This window comes from Xyrauchen texanus, chromosome 22 (assembly GCF_025860055.1).
Source record: "Xyrauchen texanus isolate HMW12.3.18 chromosome 22, RBS_HiC_50CHRs, whole genome shotgun sequence".
NCBI classification, from domain to species: Eukaryota; Metazoa; Chordata; class Actinopteri; order Cypriniformes; family Catostomidae; genus Xyrauchen; species Xyrauchen texanus.
Genome location: NC_068297.1, coordinates 4380177 through 4401276, shown reverse-complemented (window position 1 = coordinate 4401276; position 21100 = coordinate 4380177). Strand labels below are relative to the sequence as shown.

The window sequence follows — 21100 nt, the reverse complement described above, 5'->3', positions numbered from 1 at the left end:
AGGAACACATATGTGAGAATGCTGTTTGTAGACTACAGCTCAGCATTCAACACCATAGTGCCCTCCAAGCTTGATGAGAAACTCCGGGCTCTGGGCTTAAACAGCTCGCTGTGCAGCTGGATCCTGGATTTCCTGTCAGGCAGACGTCAGGTGGTTAGAATGGGCAGCAACACCTCCTCATCACTGACCCTCAACACTGGAGCCTCGCAGGGCTGTGTTCTCAGCCCACTCCTGTATTCCCTGTACACACATGACTGTGTGGCAACACATAGCCCAATGCCATCATTAAGTTTGCTGACGATACGACGGTGGTAGGTCTGATCACTGACAATGATGAAAGAGCCTACAGAGAGGAGGTGCACACTCTGACACGCTGGTGTCAGGAGCACAACCTCTCCCTCAACGCCAGTAAAACCAAGGAGCTTGTTGTGGACTTCAGGAAGAAAGACGGAGAACACAGCCCCATCACCATCAATGGAGCACCGTGGAGAGAGTCAGCAGCTTCAAGTTCCTCGGTGTCCACATTACTGAGGAACTCACATGGTCCGGCCCACACTGAGGCCGCTAGAAGAAGGCTCACCAGCCTCTTCTTCCTGAGACGGCTGAGGAAGTTTGGAATGAACCACCACATCCTCACACGGTTCTACACCAGTACTGTAGAGAGCATCCTGACTGGCTGCATCACCGCCTGGTACGGCAATAGCACCGCAAGACAACTGCAAAGCCCTGCAAAGGGTGGTGCGAACTGCCAGGAACATCATCGGAGGTGAGCTTCCTCCCTCCAGGACATATACACCAGGCGGTGTGTGAAAAAGCTCGGAGGATCATCAGAGACTCCAGTCACCCAAGTCATGGGCTGTTCTCACTGCTACCATCAGGCAGGCGGTATCGCAGCATCAGGACCCGCACCAGCCGACTACATGATAGCTTTTTCCCCAAGCAATCAGACTGTTGAACTCTTGATCTATCAGGATCAATAATTAGCACTGCACTTTATTCAGCTATAATCTCACACTGGACTGTCAACATATTCTCCTCAATACAACTGCTATATATATATATACACATATATATTTCATATACTCCCACTTATTGTATTGTATTGTATATTCTGTTCTATATTCTGCATTGTATATAATTATTGTGTTGTGTAAGTATGTGTACATCTGATTTGTAAATTGTTTTGTGTAAGTATGTGTACATTTGATATGTAAATTGTTTTGTGTAAGTATGTTGTTTATTGTAATTGGTATATGTCTCGTCACTGTCATGACTGCTATGTTGCTCGGAACTGCACACAAGAATTTCACCTACTGTTGCACTTGTGTACATGGTAGTGTGACAATAAAGTGATTTGATTTGATTTTTGATTTGATTTGAACCTTGGGAGAAACCAGACTCACACATGACTAACATCATGAATATAATGCCAATATTACTTATGTATAATGCAAGTCCTGGTTTAAAATGATTAAACTAAGTAAGAGTTAAGGGACAGTGTTTAAACATAGATTTTGTATGTACTGTAAGATTAATTACCAATGTCTTTGAAGTCCATCCTATATTAACTGCAGAAGGTAACATATGCAATTGTCCTTGTTAATTGGCTGATGAAGGCTTTTGTTTGCAATTGATAGTTTATGTATTCCATTTCAAGAGTATAGTCCATCAATAGACCGAGGTGATTCAGGCAGAGATCAGGGATCTATCTATCCATCCATCCATCCACTCCTTTTCAGTTCTGCCCACAAATTTTCTACCGGATTGTGGTCAGGGCTTTGTGATGGCCACTCCAATACATTGATTTTGTTGTCCTTAAGCCATTTTGCCACAACTTTGGAGGTATACTTGGGGTCATTGTCCAATTGGAAGACTGATCAGCTTAAACTTCCTGACTGATGTCTTGAGATGCTATATTGCTACAATATATCCCCATAATTTTACTTCATCATGATGCCGTCTATTTTGTGTAGTGCACCAGGCCCTCCTGCAGCAAAGCACCCCCACAACATGATGCTGCCACCACCATGCTTCACGGTTGGGATGGTATTCTTCGGCTCGCAAGCCTCACCCTTTTTCCTCCAAACATAACAATGGTCATTATTGCCAAAAAGTTCATTTTTTATTAGACCAGAGGAAATTTCTCCAAAAAGTAAGATCTTTGTCCCCATGTGCACCTGCAAAGTGTAGTCTAGATTTTTTAATAGCGGTTTTGGAGCAGTGGCTTCTTCCTTGCTGAGCAGCCTTTCAGATTATGTCTATATAGGACTAATTTTACTGTGGATATAGATACTTGTCTACCTGTTTCGTCCAGCATCATCACAAGGTCCTTTGCTGTTGTTCTGGGTTTGATTTGCACTTTTTGCACCAAATGACATTAATCTCTAGGAGACAGAATGCATCTCCTTCCTGAGTGGTATGATGGCTGCGTGCTCCCATGGTGTTTATACTTGTGTACTCTTGTTTGTACAGATGAACATCTGTATTTGAAATTGCTCCCAAGGATGAACCAGACTTGTTGAGGTCCAAAAAATGTTCACAGTTAACTTAGTGTATGTAAACTTCTGACCTGGAATTGTGAAAGTCAATTAAAAGTGAAACAATCTGTCTGGTAAACAATTTTTGGAAAAATGATTGTGTCATGCACAAAGTAGATGTAAAAATTGTATGTAAACTTCTGAATTCAACTGTATATACGTATATACAGTTGAATTCAGAAGTCTGAATTCAGGTGATATATATTTGTGTAATGAGGGAGGGTGTGGTGGATGTTACTAACATCTTATATCATGGTGTGCATAATTATGAGGCAGCTACATTACCTCAGGTAAAATGGGCCAAAAAAGAGATTTAACGGTCACTGAAAAGTCAAAAATTGTAAAATGCCTTTCAGACGGATGCAACACTCTTGAAATAGCTAAACTATTGATGCGTGACCACCGGACAATCAAACGTTTTGTAGCAAAAAGTGAACTGGGGTGCAAAAAAATGCATGGAGAAGAAAAGGCCAAGAGACATGGCCAAGGTCAAGAAGGCTGAAACACGACCACTGAATATGATTCACAAGTTGAAGCATCAAGATTGGGCAAAGAAATACATGGAGACAGATTTTTCAAAGGTTTTATGGACAGATGAAATGAGAGTGACTCTTGATGGACCAGATGGAGGGGCCCGTGTCTGGATCACTAATGGACACAGGGCACCACTTTGAATCAGGTGCCAGCAAGGTGGTGGAGGGGTACTGGGATGGGCTGCTATCATTATGGATGAGGTAATTGGGTCTTTTCGAGTTGCAGATGGACTGAAACTCAACTCCCAAACCTATTGACAGTTTCTGGAAAGTAATTCTTCAAGCAGTGGTACAGGAAGAAGTCCTCAGCATTCAAGAAGGCCATGATTTTTATGCAGGACAATGCTCCATCACATGCATCCAAGTACTCCACTGCTTTGCTTGCCAGCTAGGGCTTCAAAGATGCCCTAATAATTACTTGGCACCCTTCCTCGCCTGATTTAAATCCTATTGAGAACTTGTGGGCCCTTCTCAAATGTGAGATTTACACAGTAGCTACACCTCTTTGAACAGCATCTGGGAGGCTGTGGTTGCTGCTTCAGCGAAAGTTGATCGTGAACAGATCAAGAAACTGACAGACTCCATGGTTAGAAGGCTCATGGCAGTTATTGTAAAGAAGGGTGGCTATATTGGTCACTGACTATTTTTGAGGTCATCAAAGCATTTCTGATAATCAGCATCCCATATCCATTGTGAGTCACTTTTCAGCAATCCTCTCAGATTGTGGGCTTTGTCTGCAAACTTTGTTATTTAGGGTGACAGGTAGTTTAGCATGCCCATGAATCGATGTAGGTTATCTTTGCTTTGTGGTGTTGGCATTTTTTGTATATTGTGGACTTTGGCTGGGCTGATGCTGATGCATTTGTCTGTGTACAAGTTACCACAGAAGGATATGCTCTGTTGTTGATGATACACTTGTCACTGTTAAACACCAGACCTGTTTCCACAGCTCTTTACATTAGGCTTATTCCTGTCGTAATCCTCCTCATCAGCTCCACATACTGCAACGCATTGCATTTTGGCTTGGTAAAGGTCTTGGGACATACTGAGACCAAATGGTAAGTGCCTCCAGCAGTATCTGCCAAAAGGAGTGTGGAACATAGTTAGGACGTATTTAAATGAAGTAAATAACGTAGTTATTTCTTCCACAGTTGGAATTTTGTGAGGGCACCTCTTCAGGCTTGCATTTCGTTTCTGTGGGTCTAGGCAGATTCGAGTGATCCGTCTTTCTTTGTGCTGAAAGGAAGGCTAGAACACCAATCCGTGTGCTCTTCTACTTTTCGCAGGACTCCTTGATCGACAAGTTTGTTCAACTCATTTTGAAGTTTGTCCTTGATGTGGATACTGCATTTACGTGGTGGGTCAATGAATGGATTGGCACCTTCCTTTAGGATGAGCTTTGCTGTGCCATTGAAACCGCCAATTTTATCGAATTGGTCTGGGTATTTCTCTTTTAGTTCTTTGATGCTTTTTATGTGTTGTCTGCACTCTCTTTTGTTTGTCTTCCCTTACAAGGCTTTTCAGTCTGAAATAATGAACTGTCATGTCCTGGATCTCTCAGAAAACATGACAGTTGTGGCATAAATAAACCGCCAAGGTGAAATTCCTTCACCGCCACTGTTGAGAATAACGCTTCACCTCCTCCTATGGAGCGAGCATCATCTCCTCTCTACCTGAGAGCGACATATGTCCCAGGCCACCTAAATTACAGCACGGACCTACTGTCACGTCATGGGGTGATACTGGGCAAATGGAGACTTCATCCTCAAACTGTAATGAGAATTTGGGAAATATTCGGCAAAGCAGAATTCGATCTATTAGCCGCAGATCTGGTGTAAAAAAACGAGGTGTTCCAACCCCACAAACAGCACTTTTTGGGCAGATTCAGCTTTCTTCAAACAAAGCCCCCACAGACAAAAGTTATTTTCTGAGCTACCAAAAGAACCCAGAAGGGGCCGGGGTGGAGTGTTTGTTTGTAAACAGTAACTTCATCTATTGATCCTCGACTTTGCAACAACGTTGCCATGACGAACTGGCACCGCTCCAAAGTTGCGTTGTGGCTATGAATCCAGGAATTTCACTTTCCGGTTGACACAACATAATCATTGACTTTGCCACAACGAAAGTTTGGTCATCAAATTATGTTGCAGCTACGTAATGACACGGTTAGCTGGGTTACCAAAAGTAAAACACTATCAAACCATTTTAAAGTGCCGTTTCTGCATAAATATATGACTTTCTACACTCCAAATGGTCTTCAAATAATTTGATCTGCTTCCACCCTCTCTCATAATCTTCTTTATTTTTAGCAGATAAACCGATTTAAGTTGTCTCTCAACCACATGTTCCTCTTTTGTATTCCTCGTTCTACTAAACACATCTCACCTAATGAATATACAAACACACTTTGCATGCCGTTCTTACATCATGAAGGTACAAAAATCACCTTAGGTACAGCAGTTAGTTCAAAGTAACAGCAAGAAATGCGACGTAATAGTTGCATGCGCGAAAATCCTCATTTGTTTGCAGATGCCACTTGGTTTGATATTTTGCTCTCTAATGAAATGAAAGTCATTAAATATGTGGCAATACATGAATGTTTGAATATATGAGTATGAACTTTTGACTTGTCATTAATGTGGCTCATTCCTGAGTGTTAAATCTTGAAAGATAAATTCTTGATAGATAAGTTCCAGTTTTGCCAGCCATGTGTAAGATAAAACGTAGCCTAATGGTGGTATTAATGGACGCTAAGTTACCGGAATCTGCACACTGCAGAATTCAGCAGAAATCCTCACAGATTGAGGACATCTATCATAATTCCCACACATCCCCCTTCATAACCATTATTGTTTATGTCATGAGCCATTAAGAAAGTAGTGATCTCAACCCCATGTTTATTTTCACCATGTTTAAATCAATTCTACAGATTTTCTAAATCAAGCGCAGAAAAAAGTCTGTAGATTCTTCCTGGGCCTGGTTACAGCTTACGCAGAACTATTTGAGCATTGCACCATTATTACTTAAAGCGTAACCATGCATACGGCTATTGCATTTTTGCATAACAAATCTCAGTACTTAAGGGAACCATAGCATTACATTCAAAGGTACACTAAAAGTGTTATTATTCTGGTAATTTGCTATATACGGTATATACTGACTTAAACTTGCCTGAATTATTTTCTCACTGCATGGTAGGCAAACTGGATTATAAATGATCCCTTAATCTCAACATGTTCACATACTCTGATGCTACAATAATATAATAAATACTTTTTGTATTCACAAATTATTTTGTTTATTTATTAAACACTGAGTCAGAGTGTAAAAAAATGTATCAATGTAACACTCAACTATGGTAAAGGAATAAAAAATTAAAAAGTAAAAAAAAAAAATCAAAGTGTGCGTGTTTCTTGACATGTTGTAGGTGCCAATGATCTCACTTAGACTATACGCCTGTGGTTTTCAAACAGCCCTATAAAAAGATCTTCTGCAAACCTGAAGCCAACAAACGGTTACGAGTCTCCAAACAAGATGTTCCGAAATATCGTCCTTGCCACCCTGCTGATATCCTCAGGTATAGTTGCAGTAATTAAATGTTAATTATCTTCATTAATAATCTTTTTTTTATGTGCCCTGCTGAAGAAGAAGAAGAAGAAGAAGAAGAAGAAGAAGAAGACAAACAAAAAAAAATAAACGGGTCAGGCTAGTTTTGACCAGCTTAAATTAAAAACTGGTTTTAGATGGCCAGTGCTGGCACAAATTGGTTAAATTTGTTAATTTTGGTTGCAGGTAGAAAATCCTCAAAACATATTTTAGGCTGCTTTTGACAGTAGGCTGATTGGCCTTTCAACATTAATTTATTGTTGTTGCTACTTTATTTTAACCACTTATCAATCTTTTTCCACTATTTGGTTGGATTTATGTTACATGCTCTAAGTAGGGGAAGTGCCATCTTTTGGGTGTGGTATGTCCTAAATCAATGGTTCATTTTTCTTCACAGTTTGTGCTCTGCACTATGAGATGCACAAAGGCTTGACTGGAGATGATCCTGAAGAAAGCTCTGTGAGTTTCCCTTGACGTTATGTTTAATGATGGACAGTTGCATCACTCTGTCATTGTAAATGTATGCTTCGTTTTTTTAACTGTGCATTGCAATATTTAAAGAGGAACAAAATAACCTTACAAAAAAGTACTGTGGCGGTATTATGGTGTAGTGATGGTATCAAATGGCTTCAAAAGTACTGTTACATTGATATACACCTAGACCGTGGTGCTGAATGATTACCATTTTCAAATACAAAATAAAATGGTACTCTAAGGCACTTCAGGGTGATGCATGCCCAAAAACCATTGTATTGCCGTCATACTGTCCAAAAAATTTCAGAAATGCTTTGTTAATGTTCTATGAGTGCAATGGCAGTGGCCTCATCCACAGTAATCCGTTTTCGGATCGTTTTCCATACTATGCGGTAATGGAGAGCGTTTTCGGTGGAGAACAAAGTGAAATGTGGAAAATGGTTTTCAAAGAAAAATGGATTAGTGTGGACATGGTCGAAGTAACTGCAGCTAATAATTCTAATATTTTTGTTGTGTCTGTTTTGTCAGGGTGAGTCTATGAAAGAAACTGAAGAGCTGCCTGGAGTTTGCTGGGCATGTAAATGGGCCATGAGGAAGCTGAAAAAACATATCTCCACTGGTACTAATGCGGTCAGTGTGCTCTTAGAATACTTTTGTAAATGATAAAAAACCTATTGATATTCATGTTAAAATATCCAAATACAGAAAGTACACCATTGTTGTTGTGAATTTCCCACAGGACGACATTAAAAAGCAGCTATCAGATGTCTGTGATGAGATTGGCTTCCTAAAATCCCTGTGTAAGAACTTAGTGCACAAGTACACCGATATGCTGGTTGAAGAACTTTCAACTTCTGATGATGCTTCGACCATCTGTGTAAACATTGGTGTTTGCTAGAAAAAGCCATAGAGTTAATTTTCTTTTCTAAACTTGAGATTTTTTTATCCCCCTTTGTGAATTGAAGTAAAATAAAATGCTAAATAAAAATGTCAAGAATTGCATGTTTTGTTTGCTGAATATGTTCATATCATTTTGCAACACTGAGTACAAAAGGGTCAGTGGTGTTGCATATTGTGCATATTAGTAAATATCACACTTACTTATCTGTTGTAGTAGGAGGGTCTTAAAATTATCATGGAAATTAGTTTTTAGAGTTGTTTTTGCTTGTTTGACACGCACACACTTGCCTTTACAGTACTAGAATGTTTTTTGCAGTCAACTTAAAAATTTAGTTTGAAACAAATAAAAATATAAAATAAACAGGACTGTCAAACGGTATTTTTAAATAAATATTAAACAAAGTATTCACAATTTATCACATATATAGGTATTTATCAAGAAAGCCCCCTATATAAAAATATTTCAATATATCTCATAAAACATTTAGGCTCCGCTCAACAAGTTTTGGCTCATTGTGATCTTGCGAAGCTTTGTGTGGGATGGCACGATTTGGTGCATCTCTCAGCCCATCAGCGATATTGCAAGCACAGGGCAGGGTGTCGGGTCGCCCCTAGGAGCCTGCCTATATCACCTATGCCAGGATCCGCTAGTGAGCACAATGAAAATGCGTCTGACAGCCTCCTAAAATGTGAAATATTCAGAGAAATAAGGAATGTTTACTTAAACAAGTTTAACTCTGAAACTTCAGAATTTAAAGTCCTAAAAATCAGCATGCAACAACCTGAGGAACAGTGAAAGATCTAGACAAACACACACACACACACACACACACACACACACACACACAATGTGATGTGGTCAAATAAATAATAATAATAATTTATATATTGCTGTTATTTATATATTACTAATCATTATATTATATACTGTCCAAGTTATTGGACAAAATGTATTTAGCTTTTATTTATTCTATATGATGCTTTGGCAACATTATTTTTTGAAACTTTCATGCCAATAAAGCCCATTGAACTGACTTGAATAGAGAGAGAGAGAGAGAGAGAGAGAGAGAGAGAGAGAGAGAGAGAGAGAGAGAGAGACTTTCTCCTTCACTGTGAGAAATTTACAGAGTTGAGAGAGAGAGATACCTCCACAAACTCTCAACCCTCATGCCACAGTTTTCCAGTTTGGCAGAAACAGATCAGATGCTGGTGTTACTGGGGGAGATCAGATCAGATGCTGGTGTTACTGGGGGAGATCAGATCAGATGCTGGTGTTACTGGGGGAGATCAGATCAGATGCTGGTGTTACTGGGGGAGATCAGATCAGATGCTGGTGTTACTGGGGGAGGACCATCATGCATCAGTTGCAGCTAAATTCATTTTTGAGCTGCACACCCTCAGAAACCAATTACTGCCTTAATGTACTTCATTCACAGTACTTTTATTTTCTTATGTTCATAATGTCCAAAATTGTATATTGTATAGTGTATATTGTTATTATAGTTTTTATTTGATTTGATTCATTACCTGGCACCTTATTTTAATTCTGTCGTATCATTATTATTTGTCTTGTCATTATCTGTTTTGTAATGCTTTGGCAATATTGTATGTAAACACAATCATGCCAATAAAGTACTTTTAAATTGAAAATAAATTAAGAGAGAACGCACACAATTAAGGCCCAAACATACATACATGCACACACATGCACAAACGCACTAGTTAATTTAACAGAAAAAATTACATTAAAATCATATAAGATAATAATAATAATAACAATATCAAATAATATGCGTCTCGCGGCTCTCTAAAATACTAGATTCTGATTGGTCAATCGTTCCAAGCAGGCCATGGCGCGAAATCTGAACTGCACGAGCCTGCTCTCTCCAGACTTCGTCCGTTACTAACGGCATCCTCTGACTGAGAGAGAATACAATTCTGCTTTTTCCAACTATTATATTTGTTGTTTTGGTCAGAAAACGTATACAATTTGTTACATTATTTCCATAATAACGTTCTCTGTATATATTATCTACTTGTTTCTGTACATAGTAACCGAGTTGATTCAATAATCATGGTGAGTATACCGTTAATGTATACGAAATCGCCATCTATACCCTCATTCACTATTCCCTACATTTATCCACTAATTTAGGTCTAGTCCACTTGAACGAGAGCGTGAATTCGGACACAGAGTGGACCGGAAGGTCTTTGTGTCATCCATACATGTTCACATAGAAAATAGACTGTAAACTATTGGGTAGTTAGCGTTTGCTGTGGACGCCATCTTCTGGCGAGACGCGGAAATTCATTCAGCGTGACTATCAGCAGAGTCTGGTCTGGTCGTACACTCGTTAGTGCACCGCATTATGGGATTGAATGAGTGCCCTCGATAATGTCCACTATGGATTCGGAGACCCCTGTAAAGTGGATGTCCCTTCAAATAGTGCACTACCTGAGGTACAGGAGCGATTTCGGACACTGTTTAACATATGCAGTTTAGTACAAACAAAATATTAGAAAAATTGCCAATTTATGTCTATTTTAAAGCAAAGTATTTCCTTTCTACACAAAACATGCCTAAGGCATGGGGATCAATGCAGAGAAGACCAAGCTGATGACCAACAACACCAAGTGATTCAGTTCTGACATCAGGGTCAATGGTACGAAGCTGGAAACAGTCCACAGCTTTAAGTATTTGAAGGCAATTGTAACAGATGAAGGATCGAAGCCTGTAGTACTCTCCAGGAATGTGTATTCAACAGTACTGTGCTGACAAAACTGAAGCCCATCTGGAACAATAAGAACATTGCACTCAGCTCAAAGATCAGACTGATGCACTCACTAGTGATCTCCACATTTCTCCACGCCTGTGAAGCATGGACCATAACAGCTGACTTAGAGAAAAGGATTAAGGCCACAGAGATGCTTCCAAAAGATCCTTGGTGTCTCATACAAAGATCATACATGTCACAAATGAAGAGATACGGCAAAGGGTCAGACAAGCCATTGGACACGAGGACCTCCTGACCACTGTGAAAAAACACAAACTGCAGTGGTACAGGCATGTCTCAAGATCATCAGGACTTTCCAAGATAATCCTACAAGGCACCGTACAAGGGAAAAGAAAGAGAGGCAGGCAGAGAAAGAGGTGGGAAGACAACATCCGAGAGTGGACAGGCTTGACATATAGCGTCTCCTTGAGAATGGAGGAAGCTGGTTGTTCGGTTTTGTCTGGTGCCCCAATGGTCTACCAGACTAAGGGACTGAACTGAAGGCATTTTCCCTCAATACACAAGCATTTTGGCTGTGTACTCATAGAACGATGCAGAACTATTAATGCAAACAACTACGTAGGCCATTGTGTAGAGGCCGATGCACAGTATAAACCGGCCTTAACATATTTTGTAATGCACCAACGTATGCAATCAAGCTTGTTTAGCTTGAAGCATCTGCGTTCACATAGTTGCGTAGAGTATTTTTCGGCCTCAAAAAGCACCGTTCACGAGCGCAGTGCATTTTGCAGCTTGGAGATGAACTCTTTTATGTAACACATTTATTTCAGCTTTTATAATCTGATATTTTGCCTATTTGCATTTAGTAGATTGAGCAGTTTTTGGGAGATATAATTTTGACACTAAAAGCAATAGTCTGTGCTTCCCAATCTTGAGCCTTGTTCTAAAATGAAGTGGAACACCTTCCGAGAAGCCAGAAGAACGTTTGGTTACGTATGTAACCTCCGTTCCCCGAGGGAGGGAACGACACGTTGTGTCGGAGAAGCGACACTAGGGGTCTCTCTTGAGCGCCGATATTCACCTCTGATCTATGAAAAAAGGCCAATGAGAGTTCGCAGCCAGTATTTGCATGTCCCGCCCCCGGACATACGGGTATTTAAGCGGCGCAAATACGGGAGTTCATTCAGGATTTTTCTGAGGAGCCGGAAATGGTCCGGCCACAACAGTGGCTCGGTTCAGTGACATGGCGGAGGAAAGACACAACGTGTCGTTCTCTCCTCGGGAACGGAGGTTACATACGTAACCAAACGTTCTCCTTCTGTCGCTCTCTCCACGTTGTGTCGGAGAAGCGACACTAGGGGACCCATTCCAATCTTGCCATGTGCTGAACTGTGTACGTGAACTGCCGATACAGAGGCGGGCAGGGATTCATCCAGTGCCACGCATCGCCTGTACCCGGCTGCACGCACTCTTCCCCAATGCCCCATACTGAACATCGGGATCCTTCTAGTTACCATGGGAGGGGAACAAGGCGATGTTTGCCAACATGGGAACGGGCCAGCCTGGCTGGGCCTCTTTCTCTCTATGTTTCTCGCGATAGAGCAATCACGGCCGGGCCCTTACACGCATATAGGGAAGGGGTCTTACCCAGACCCTCGCGGAGACCACACCTGCCCTTTTTCTTGGGGAGGAAAAGTGGTAGACACGTCACACGGCCGCCTTAGGGCTCGTGGTGGAAAGTATGGTGCGGTGGTAGATCCCAGCCTCGAAGGGGGAGTTGCTACAGCACGGCGACCGGGGCAGCTGTAACTGCCTAAGGGAGACATGGGGGTCCGCTCGTAAGGGAACAGAACCGTGGAAATACACACAGGGGGCGTCCGCACAGGAGGCCTTCTACTTTACCTGTGGAGCACCTATACCAGTACAGGGTAGCCATCAGGGTACCCGCAGTGGCTTGGGTCGGCGAGTTCCTCCGCTGAACCGCGGACCCGGAGGGCTGGGGAGGAATCGACCAGGGGCCCGACTCGGAGTGGGGCGCCCTGGTTAGAAGGCGCACTACTTTACCTTGACGTCAGGAAAAGGCGCTGGCGCAAGCGATCCACCCGGCCGGTCGGTCTCACGTGTTACCGAAGTTCTATGGGCTCGGAGCTGAGAAAACACGAGACGCAACCGACTCAACGCGGAGGTTGTAAAACCTCGCGAAGGTGTTGGGTGTTGCCCAACCCGCGGCTCTACAGATGTCTGCTAGGGAGGTGCCCTTGGCCAGTGCCCACGAGGACGCTAACACCCCTTGTTGAGTGAGCTCGGACCCGTACGGGTAGGGGCACGGCCTGGGTGTGATAAGCCAGTGTGATGGCATCGACAACCCAGTGGGCGAGCCTCTGTTTGGAGACGGCATTCCCTTTCTGCCATCCCCCAAAGCAGACAAAGAGCTGCTCAGAGCGCCTGGTGCTCTGTGTGCGGTCCAGGTAAATGCGCAGGGCGCGCACTGGACACAGCAACGAAAGGGCTGGGTCTGCCTCCTCCCGGGCAGCACTTGCAGGTTCACTACCTGATCTTGGAATGGTGTGGTAGGAACCTTGGGCACATAGCCCGGTCAGCGGTCTTAGGATCACAGACGTATCTGCCGGACCGAACTCCAGGCAAGTGTCGCTGACAGAGAACGCTTGCAGGTCCCCGACCCTCTTAATGGAGGCGAAGCGATCAGCAGGGCCGTCTTAAGAGAGAGGGCCCTGAGTCCAACTGATTCGAGCGGCTCGAAGGGAGGTTTCTGGAGTCCTGCCAAGACTACCGAGAGATCCCAGGAGGGAACTAGGCCTGGCCGGGAGGGATTCAACCTCCGAGCGCTCTCAGGAACCTGAGGATCAGGTCGTGCTTACCCAAAGACTTGCCGTCTACAGGATCGTGGTGGGCGTCGATAGCGGCAACATACACCTTGAGGGTGGACGGGGACAGCCTCCTGTCCAGCCTCTCCTGTAGGAACAGAAGCACTGACCTAATCAGCGCATCTCTGTGGGTCTTCGCCTCGGAAGAACACCAATCTGCATGAACAAGCGCCACTTTAGGGCGTAAAGGTGCCTGGTAGAGGGAGCTCTGGCTTGGTTGATGGTATTCACAACGGTCGCCGGTAAGCCGGCTAGCTCTTCCGTGTCCCGTCCAGGGACCAGACGTGGAGGTTCCAGAGGTCTGGGCGCGGGTGCCAGAGCGTGCCCCGTCCCTGAGAGAGGAGGTCCTTTCTCAGGGGAATTCGCCAGGGAGGAGCTGTCGCGAGGAACCTGAGTTCCGAGAACCAAGTCCGAGTGGGCCAGTAGGGGGCCACCAACGTGACTTGCTCCTCGTCCTCCCTGACCTTGCACAGCACCGGTGCAAGAAGGCTCACTGGGGTAAATGCGTACTTGCGCAGCCCCGAGGGACAGCTGTGTGCCAGAGCTTCTGTCCCGAGGGGAGCCTCTGTTAGGGCGTACCAGAGCGGGCAGTGGGAGGTTTCCTGGGCGGCGAACAGGTCTACCTGGGCCTTGCCAAACCGTTCCCAAATCAGCTGGACCGACTGGGGGTGAAGCCTCCACTCCCTGCCGGGCAGGCGTTGTCGTGATAGCGCGTCCGCTACGACGTTGAGCTTGCCGGGGATGTGAGTGGCACGCAGCGACTTGAGTCCTCCATAGGAGGAGACGGCGGCGAAGTTGTGACATGTGGCGGAGCGTCGCCGCCTTGGCGATTTATGTACGCCACCACCGTGGTGCTGTCCTATCTCACGAGGACATGTTTGTCCTGAACTAACGGGAGGAACTTCCTGAGAGCAAGAAGGACGGTCAGCAACTCCAGGCAATTGATGTGCCAACGCAGCGGGGCCCCTTTCCAACGGCCCGCTGCTGCGTGCCCGCTGCACACGGCACCCCACCCGACCAGGAGGCGCCGGTTGTGACCAGGACGCGCCGGACACCTGCTGCAGGGGCACTCCTGCCCGTAAAAAGCAGAGGTCTGTCCAGGGTCAGAGTGTTTTGAGGCAGGCGGGGTGATCCTTACCCGATGCGTGCCGCGGTGCCATGCGTGTCTCGGGACTCGAGTCTGGAGCCAGTGCTGGAGTGGTCTCATATGCATCAACCCCAGCGGCGCGACCGCCATGGAGGACGCCATATGCCCCAGGAGCCTCTGGAAAAGTTTTAGAGGGACCACTGTGCCTGGCTTGAAGGAAGCGAGGCAGTCCAGCACCGACTGAGCACGCTCGCTCGTGAGACGTGCTGTCATTGAGACTGAGTCTAACTCCAACCCGAGAAAAGAGATGCTCTGAACCGGAGTGAGCTTGCTCTTTTCCCAGTTGACCTGAAGCCCCAGCGGCTGAGGTGCCGGAGCACCTGGTCTCTGTGTGTGCATAGTAACTCTCGAGAGTGTGCTAGGATGAGCCAGTCGTCGAGGTAGTTGAGAATGCGGATGCCGGCTACTCAGTAGCGGGGCAAGGGCCGCCTCTGCGACTTTCGTGAAGACGCGAGGGGACAGAGACAGGCCGAAGGGGAGGACTTTGTACTGAAACGCCTGGCCGTCGAACGCGAACCGTAGGAAGGGTCGGTGTCGTGGCAGAATTGAGACGTGGAAGTACGCGTCCTTCAGGTCCACCGCTGCGAACCAATCTAGATGCTGAACGCCAGCCAGAATATTTCTCTGCGTAAGCATTTTGAACGGGAGTTTTAACAAGGCCCGATTGAAAACTTCGCAAGTCCAGGATGGGTCGTAAGCCGCCGCCTTTCTTGGGTACAATGAAGTAAGGGCTGTAGAAACCCTTCCTCATTTCGGTTGGAGGGACGGGCTCTACCGCGCCCTTGGCTAAGAGGGTCGCGATTTCCGTGCGCAGGAACTGGCATGCTCGCCGTGTACTGCGAAGCGGACGCCCCTGAAGGCGGGAGCCAGGCAAACTGAATTGCGTAACCGAAGTCGAATGGTCCGGTGCAGCCAGCGTGATGCGTTGGGAAGCGAAAGCCATGCTTCCCAGCTCTGCGCTAGGGGCACCAAAGGGACGAGTATTTTGGACGTACCCGGTGGGGCCTCGCAGCGGGGCGGAACAGGTAATGAAGCGTCGGGCGGCTTCGTTGCGGCCTGAGGCTGAGGTGCTGAGAATAGACTCAAAGCACTTACCTTGCTCCGCGCGCCCGGCAGGGGGCGGGTTCTTGACTGAGGAGGAGGTCTGATGTTGGTGTCCTCTGGACTCGTCTGAACCGGCCGGCCGGGGGACAGTCGTGGGCAGGCGGAAGGCGGGATCGCCGCGTCCGGTGTACCGGGACTATTGTGATCTGAAAGCACATTGCCGTGAAAACGGCATTTGCGGGCCAGGTGACCCAGAGGCAAAGGAAATATCTCTTTTATTGAGAATGTGGGTACCACAGCCCCGTCAGGGGTGTGGCAAATGAAAAAACAAAGGATTCTCCTCCCGGCCCTCCACCGGGGACGGAGCGGTCTTACCACCTCCGGAGCTAACGTCTTCGGCTCTGGGTCGGCTGTCTCAGGAACGCTTGGGAGCCTTCCGGGTCCTGGAGGGGGTTCGTGAGACAGGGGCGTGCGCCGCCTGCGGAGTGCTCGACGCTGGGGCTGAGAGCTGGGCCCGGGTTGAGGCGGAGCAGGAGCTGGTTTCTCGCAGGGGACGCCCTCGGCAGGCAGACGGGGCAGGGCCCGTAGCGGCAGGTCTGCGGCAGGGCATGATGTGCGAAATGGCCTCCGTCTGCTTCTTCACCGCGGAGAACTGTTGGGCGAAGTCCTCGACGGTGTCACCGAAAAGGCCAATCTGGGAGACAGGTGCGTCCAGGAAGCGGTTTTTGTCAGCCTCACGCATCTCGACCAGGTTGAGCCAAAGATGGCGTTCCTGGACCACTAGGGTGGCCATCGTCTGTCGTGACACGTCAGGTAGACCTGAGCGTGGACGGAGACCAGCGAGCGTGTCGGGGAACGGGAGGTTCGCGGGGGGCTACCCGGCGAAACTGCACCCGCTGCCGCCCCCAAATCGCCCCCAGCGCCAACCGCACCGTCCTTAATCCCGTGGGAAGAAGGAGCAATGCGGGGTGCAGCTGGGGTGGCTCGCTTTCTGTTGAAAGCGAGCCGCGATCGCGAACGTGGTCATGGTCATGTTCTCGCAGTGAGAACATGAACCATCCACAAACGCCGCCTCGGTGTGATCGCGGCCCAAACACACGAGACAGCGCCTGTGGCCGTCTGAAGCAGAGAGCACTCTACCGCATCCAGGAACGACACAGGGGCGGAAAGGCATCTTGAAAAAGACGCGTCCTTAAAAGGACGTTCAACGCCGCTGTGTTTGCTCTTTTAGAGAAAATTACTCTTTTAGTAAAAACTCTTTTAATACACAGTGTGTGTGTGTATGCGTGTCTGCGCTGTCGAGCGCTCAGGGGCAACAATGCACGCCGTGCACTGAGAAGGAGAAAGCCGCTGTTGTGCGCCGTCAAGATCCAACAGCATGCAGATCGTCAGAGGAAAACAGGAACGTTTAAGTGGCGTGTAACTCGCAGCAAACTGCAGACAGACCATCGGCTCCGAAGAAATTTTTCTGAATGAACTCCCGTATTTGCGCCGCTTAAATACCCGTATGTCCGGGGGCGGGACATGCAAATACTGGCTGCCAACTCTCATTGGCCTTTTTTCATAGATAAGAGGTGAATATCGGCGCTCAAGAGAGACCCCTAGTGTCGCTTCTCCGACACAACGTGGAGAGAGCGACAGAAGGGGAACTCCCAATTAACTCCCCATAACAGCAATAAATGCTTGTGGTAATAAGTAATACCATAGTATAGCATGTTCCACAAGCATTTATGGCTGTTATGGTCACATTTTGGCCATATAGTGTCAGTGTGTATGGGTTTGCATTTCATTTTAGTATGAAGTTCATATCAATATTAATTCTAATCTGATTGCTGATAAATAAGAGACTGGAGATCTAAAGACAAATTAAAGCCAGCAGGGGGTAGACTGAAATCTTGAAATCAACACGTGAACACATTAACCATTTCCTTCACTGCCATGTCTTTCTCAAGGTCAATGATTGGTTCAGACATCAAATAACATTACAGCGCATCTCTTCACGATCTTGAATCTTGCTGATGATACATCATCACATTGTTATAAAAAATGGAACCTGTATTAATCCAGCTGAGTCAAGACAAGTCAAATGTATTGTTTCTTCTCAATGCAAGCCAAGAATTAATGATGTACAGTTCTTGACCCTTGATGACACAATGGATAATAAATAATATGAGACTTGATCAAAGCTGATTAACTCAAGCCTAAAGGTGACTATAAAATTGCCACAAAGACCGTGTGGAGGGGTTTAGGAAGTGTGAATTTATGGGTTTTTCAAACGTTGCTGATGAGTTGTCTGGTTGTTTTGGTAGAGGTGTGAAATTGATGTATAGAACTTGGGGCCTATCGTACACGTAGGTGCTGTTTCAAATGTGGGTTTGCAGACCAGCTCTTTCAAGACTCAAGAACTGGAGGCACCTTATTTTATCAAGCTTGATAAAAAAAATAAACCTTACATTTAAATTGAAAGTGAGATTGTAGCTCAACTTGCAAGGTCATGGGTTCAATTCCCAAGGAATAATTGATTGGAGATTGGAACACAATGCAGGCTGGATTCAAAACTTTAGGAACTCAACACGTTGCTACCAAAAGTTCCAGTACACCGATATCAACCCCAATCGCCAGTTACTGAGAAGCACCATCTTTGCATCAATTCAAATATTCAAATATAATTTCCAGTGTTTTTTTTATTTTTATTGGCCATTTATAGAAGGTAAAAGATGCTGTAATCTTTACTGGTACGGGAACTTGCTGGTAAAAAGTCCCGAAAAATTAAAGGCAAGAGCGATTTGACTGATACTAACTGCTGAAGTGTTAACACTGTTTCAGAGTGTAGAAAAATTAATCAATGTAACACTCAACTATGGTAAAGGAATAAAAAAAAAATAAAAATAAAATGTTTTCAAAAGTGCGTGTGTTTCTTGACATGTTGTAGGTGCCAATGATCTCACTTAGACTATATACCTGTGGTTTTCAAACAGCCCTATAAAAAGATCTTCTGCAAACCTGAAGCCAACAAACGGTTACAAGTCTCCAAACAAGATGTTCCGAAATATCGTCCTTGCCACCCTGCTGATATCCTCAGGTATAGTTGCAGTAATTAAATGTTAATTATCTTCATTAATAATCTTTTTTTATGTGCCCTGCTGAAGAAGACGAAGAAGAAGAAGAAGAAAAAAGACAAACAAAAAAATAAACGGGTCATGCTAGTTTGGACCAGCTTAAATTCTGAAATTTCTTAACTGGTTTTAGATGGCCAGTGCTGGCACAAATTGGTTAAATTTGTTAATTCATTTTTGTTGCAGGTAGAAAATCCTCAAAACACATTCTAGGCTGCTTTTGACAGCAGGTTGATTGGCCTTTCAAGATTAATTTATTGTTGTTGCTACTTTATTTTAACCACTTATCAATCTTTTTCCTCTATTTGGCTGGATTTATGTTACATGCTCTAAGTAGAGGACATGCTATATTTTGGGTGTGGTATGTCCTAAATCAATGGTTCATTTTTCTTCACAGTTTGTGCTCTGCACTATGAGATGCACAAAGGCTTGACTGGAGATGAACATGAAGAAAGCTCTGTGAGTTTCCCTTGACGTTATGTTTAATGATGGACAGTTGCATCACTCTGTCATTGTAAATGTATGCTTCGTTTTTTTAACTGTGCATAGCAATATTTAAAGAGGAACAAAATAACCCTACAAAAAAGTACTGTGGCGGTATTATGGCGCAGTGATGGTATCAAATGGCTTCAAAAGTACTGTTACATTGATATACACCTAGACCGTGGTGCTGAATGATTACCATTTTCAAATACAAAATAAAATGGTACTCTAAGGCACTTCAGGGTGATGCATGCCCAAAAACCATTGTATTGCCGTCACACTGTCCAAAAAATTTCAGAAATGCTTTGTTAATGTTCTATGAGTGCAATGGCATCTGCTGTTATTAAATCCTCAAGAGTTTAAGTTCACGTCCATGATAATCCGTTTTGTTTGAAAATAGTTTTGTCTCCTAACATCATCATTTTCCAGAGCATTTTCGAACGTTTTTGTTGGAGGAAAACACCATTCCAGTCTGGATGAGAGTCGCAAACGCAGCTAAATCAATGACTATTCAAACGAAAACATATTTGTGTGGATGCGGCTCAGAGGACCTGAATATGGCCAGGTTTTTATTCGGAAATGCATTGATTTTGCTACGTTTATGCTTCTCATCCAGAATTCCTTCACCAAAATCTAGAGGCCTCATCCGCAGTAATCAGTTTTCGGATCGTTTTCCAGATGGATTAGTGTGGACATGGTCGAAGTAACTGCAGCTAATAATTCTAATATTTTTGTTGTGTCTGTTTTGTCAGGGTGAGTCTATGGAAGAAACTGAAGAGCTGCCTGGAGTTTGCTGGGCATGTAAATGGGCCATGAGGAAGCTGAAAAAACATATCTCCACTGGTACTAATGCGGTCAGTGTGCTCTTAGAATACTTTTGTAAATGATAAAAAACCTATTGATATTCATGTTAAAATATCCAAATACAGAAAGTACACCATTGTTGTTGTGAATTTCCCACAGAACGACATTAAAAAGCAGCTATCAGATGTCTGTGATGAGATTGGCTTCCTAAAATCCCTGTGTAAGAACTTAGTGCACAAGTACACCGATATGCTGGTTGAAGAACTTTCAACTACTGATGATGCTTCGACCATCTGTGTAAACATTGGTGTTTGCTAGAAAAAGCCATAGAGTTAATTTTCTTTTCTAAACTTGAGATTCTTTTTCCCCTTTGTGAATTGAAGTAAAATACAATGCTAAATAAAAATGTCAAGAATTGCATGTTTTGTTTGCTGAATATGTTCATATCATTTTGCAACACTGAGTACAAAAGGGTCAGTGGTGTTGCATATTGTGCATATTAGTAAATATCACACTTACTTATCTGTTGTAGTAGGAGGGTCTTAAAATTATCATGGAAATTAGTTTTTAGAGTTGTTTTTGCTTGTTTGACACGCACACACTTGCATTTACAGTACTAGAATGTTTTTTGCAGTCAACTTAAAAATTTAGTTTGAAACAAATAAAAATATAAAATAAACAGGACTGTCAAACGGTATTTTTTAAATAAATATTAAACAAAGTATTCACAATTTATCACATATATAGGTATTTATCAAGAAAGCCCCCCTATATAAAAATATTTCAATATATCTCATAAAACATTTAGGCTCCGCTCAACAAGTTTTGGCTCATTG

The 21100-nt window shown here is 44.4% G+C and overlaps 1 protein-coding gene across 3 annotated transcripts; it reads left to right on the top strand.

Moving 5' to 3' along the window:
• The first annotated feature begins 6594 nt into the window (after positions 1-6594).
• On the top strand, positions 6595-20645 carry LOC127662539 (antimicrobial peptide NK-lysin-like). Of its 3 annotated transcripts, none has more exons than XM_052153759.1 (4): positions 6595-6647; positions 19375-19436; positions 20213-20314; positions 20424-20645. In XM_052153759.1, exons 1-4 carry the CDS (start codon positions 6605-6607, stop codon positions 20580-20582), a joined length of 366 nt encoding a protein of 121 aa, XP_052009719.1. In that variant the 5' UTR covers positions 6595-6604; the 3' UTR covers positions 20583-20645. The 3 variants fall into 3 exon arrangements, with proteins under 3 accessions (XP_052009719.1, XP_052009720.1, XP_052009718.1); XM_052153760.1 differs by lacking the exons at positions 19375-19436; positions 20213-20314; positions 20424-20645 and adding exons at positions 7074-7135; positions 7679-7780; positions 7890-8120 and having other exon boundaries at positions 6603-6647; XM_052153758.1 differs by lacking the exon at positions 6595-6647 and adding an exon at positions 18891-18943.
• The last annotated feature ends 455 nt before the right edge of the window (positions 20646-21100 follow it).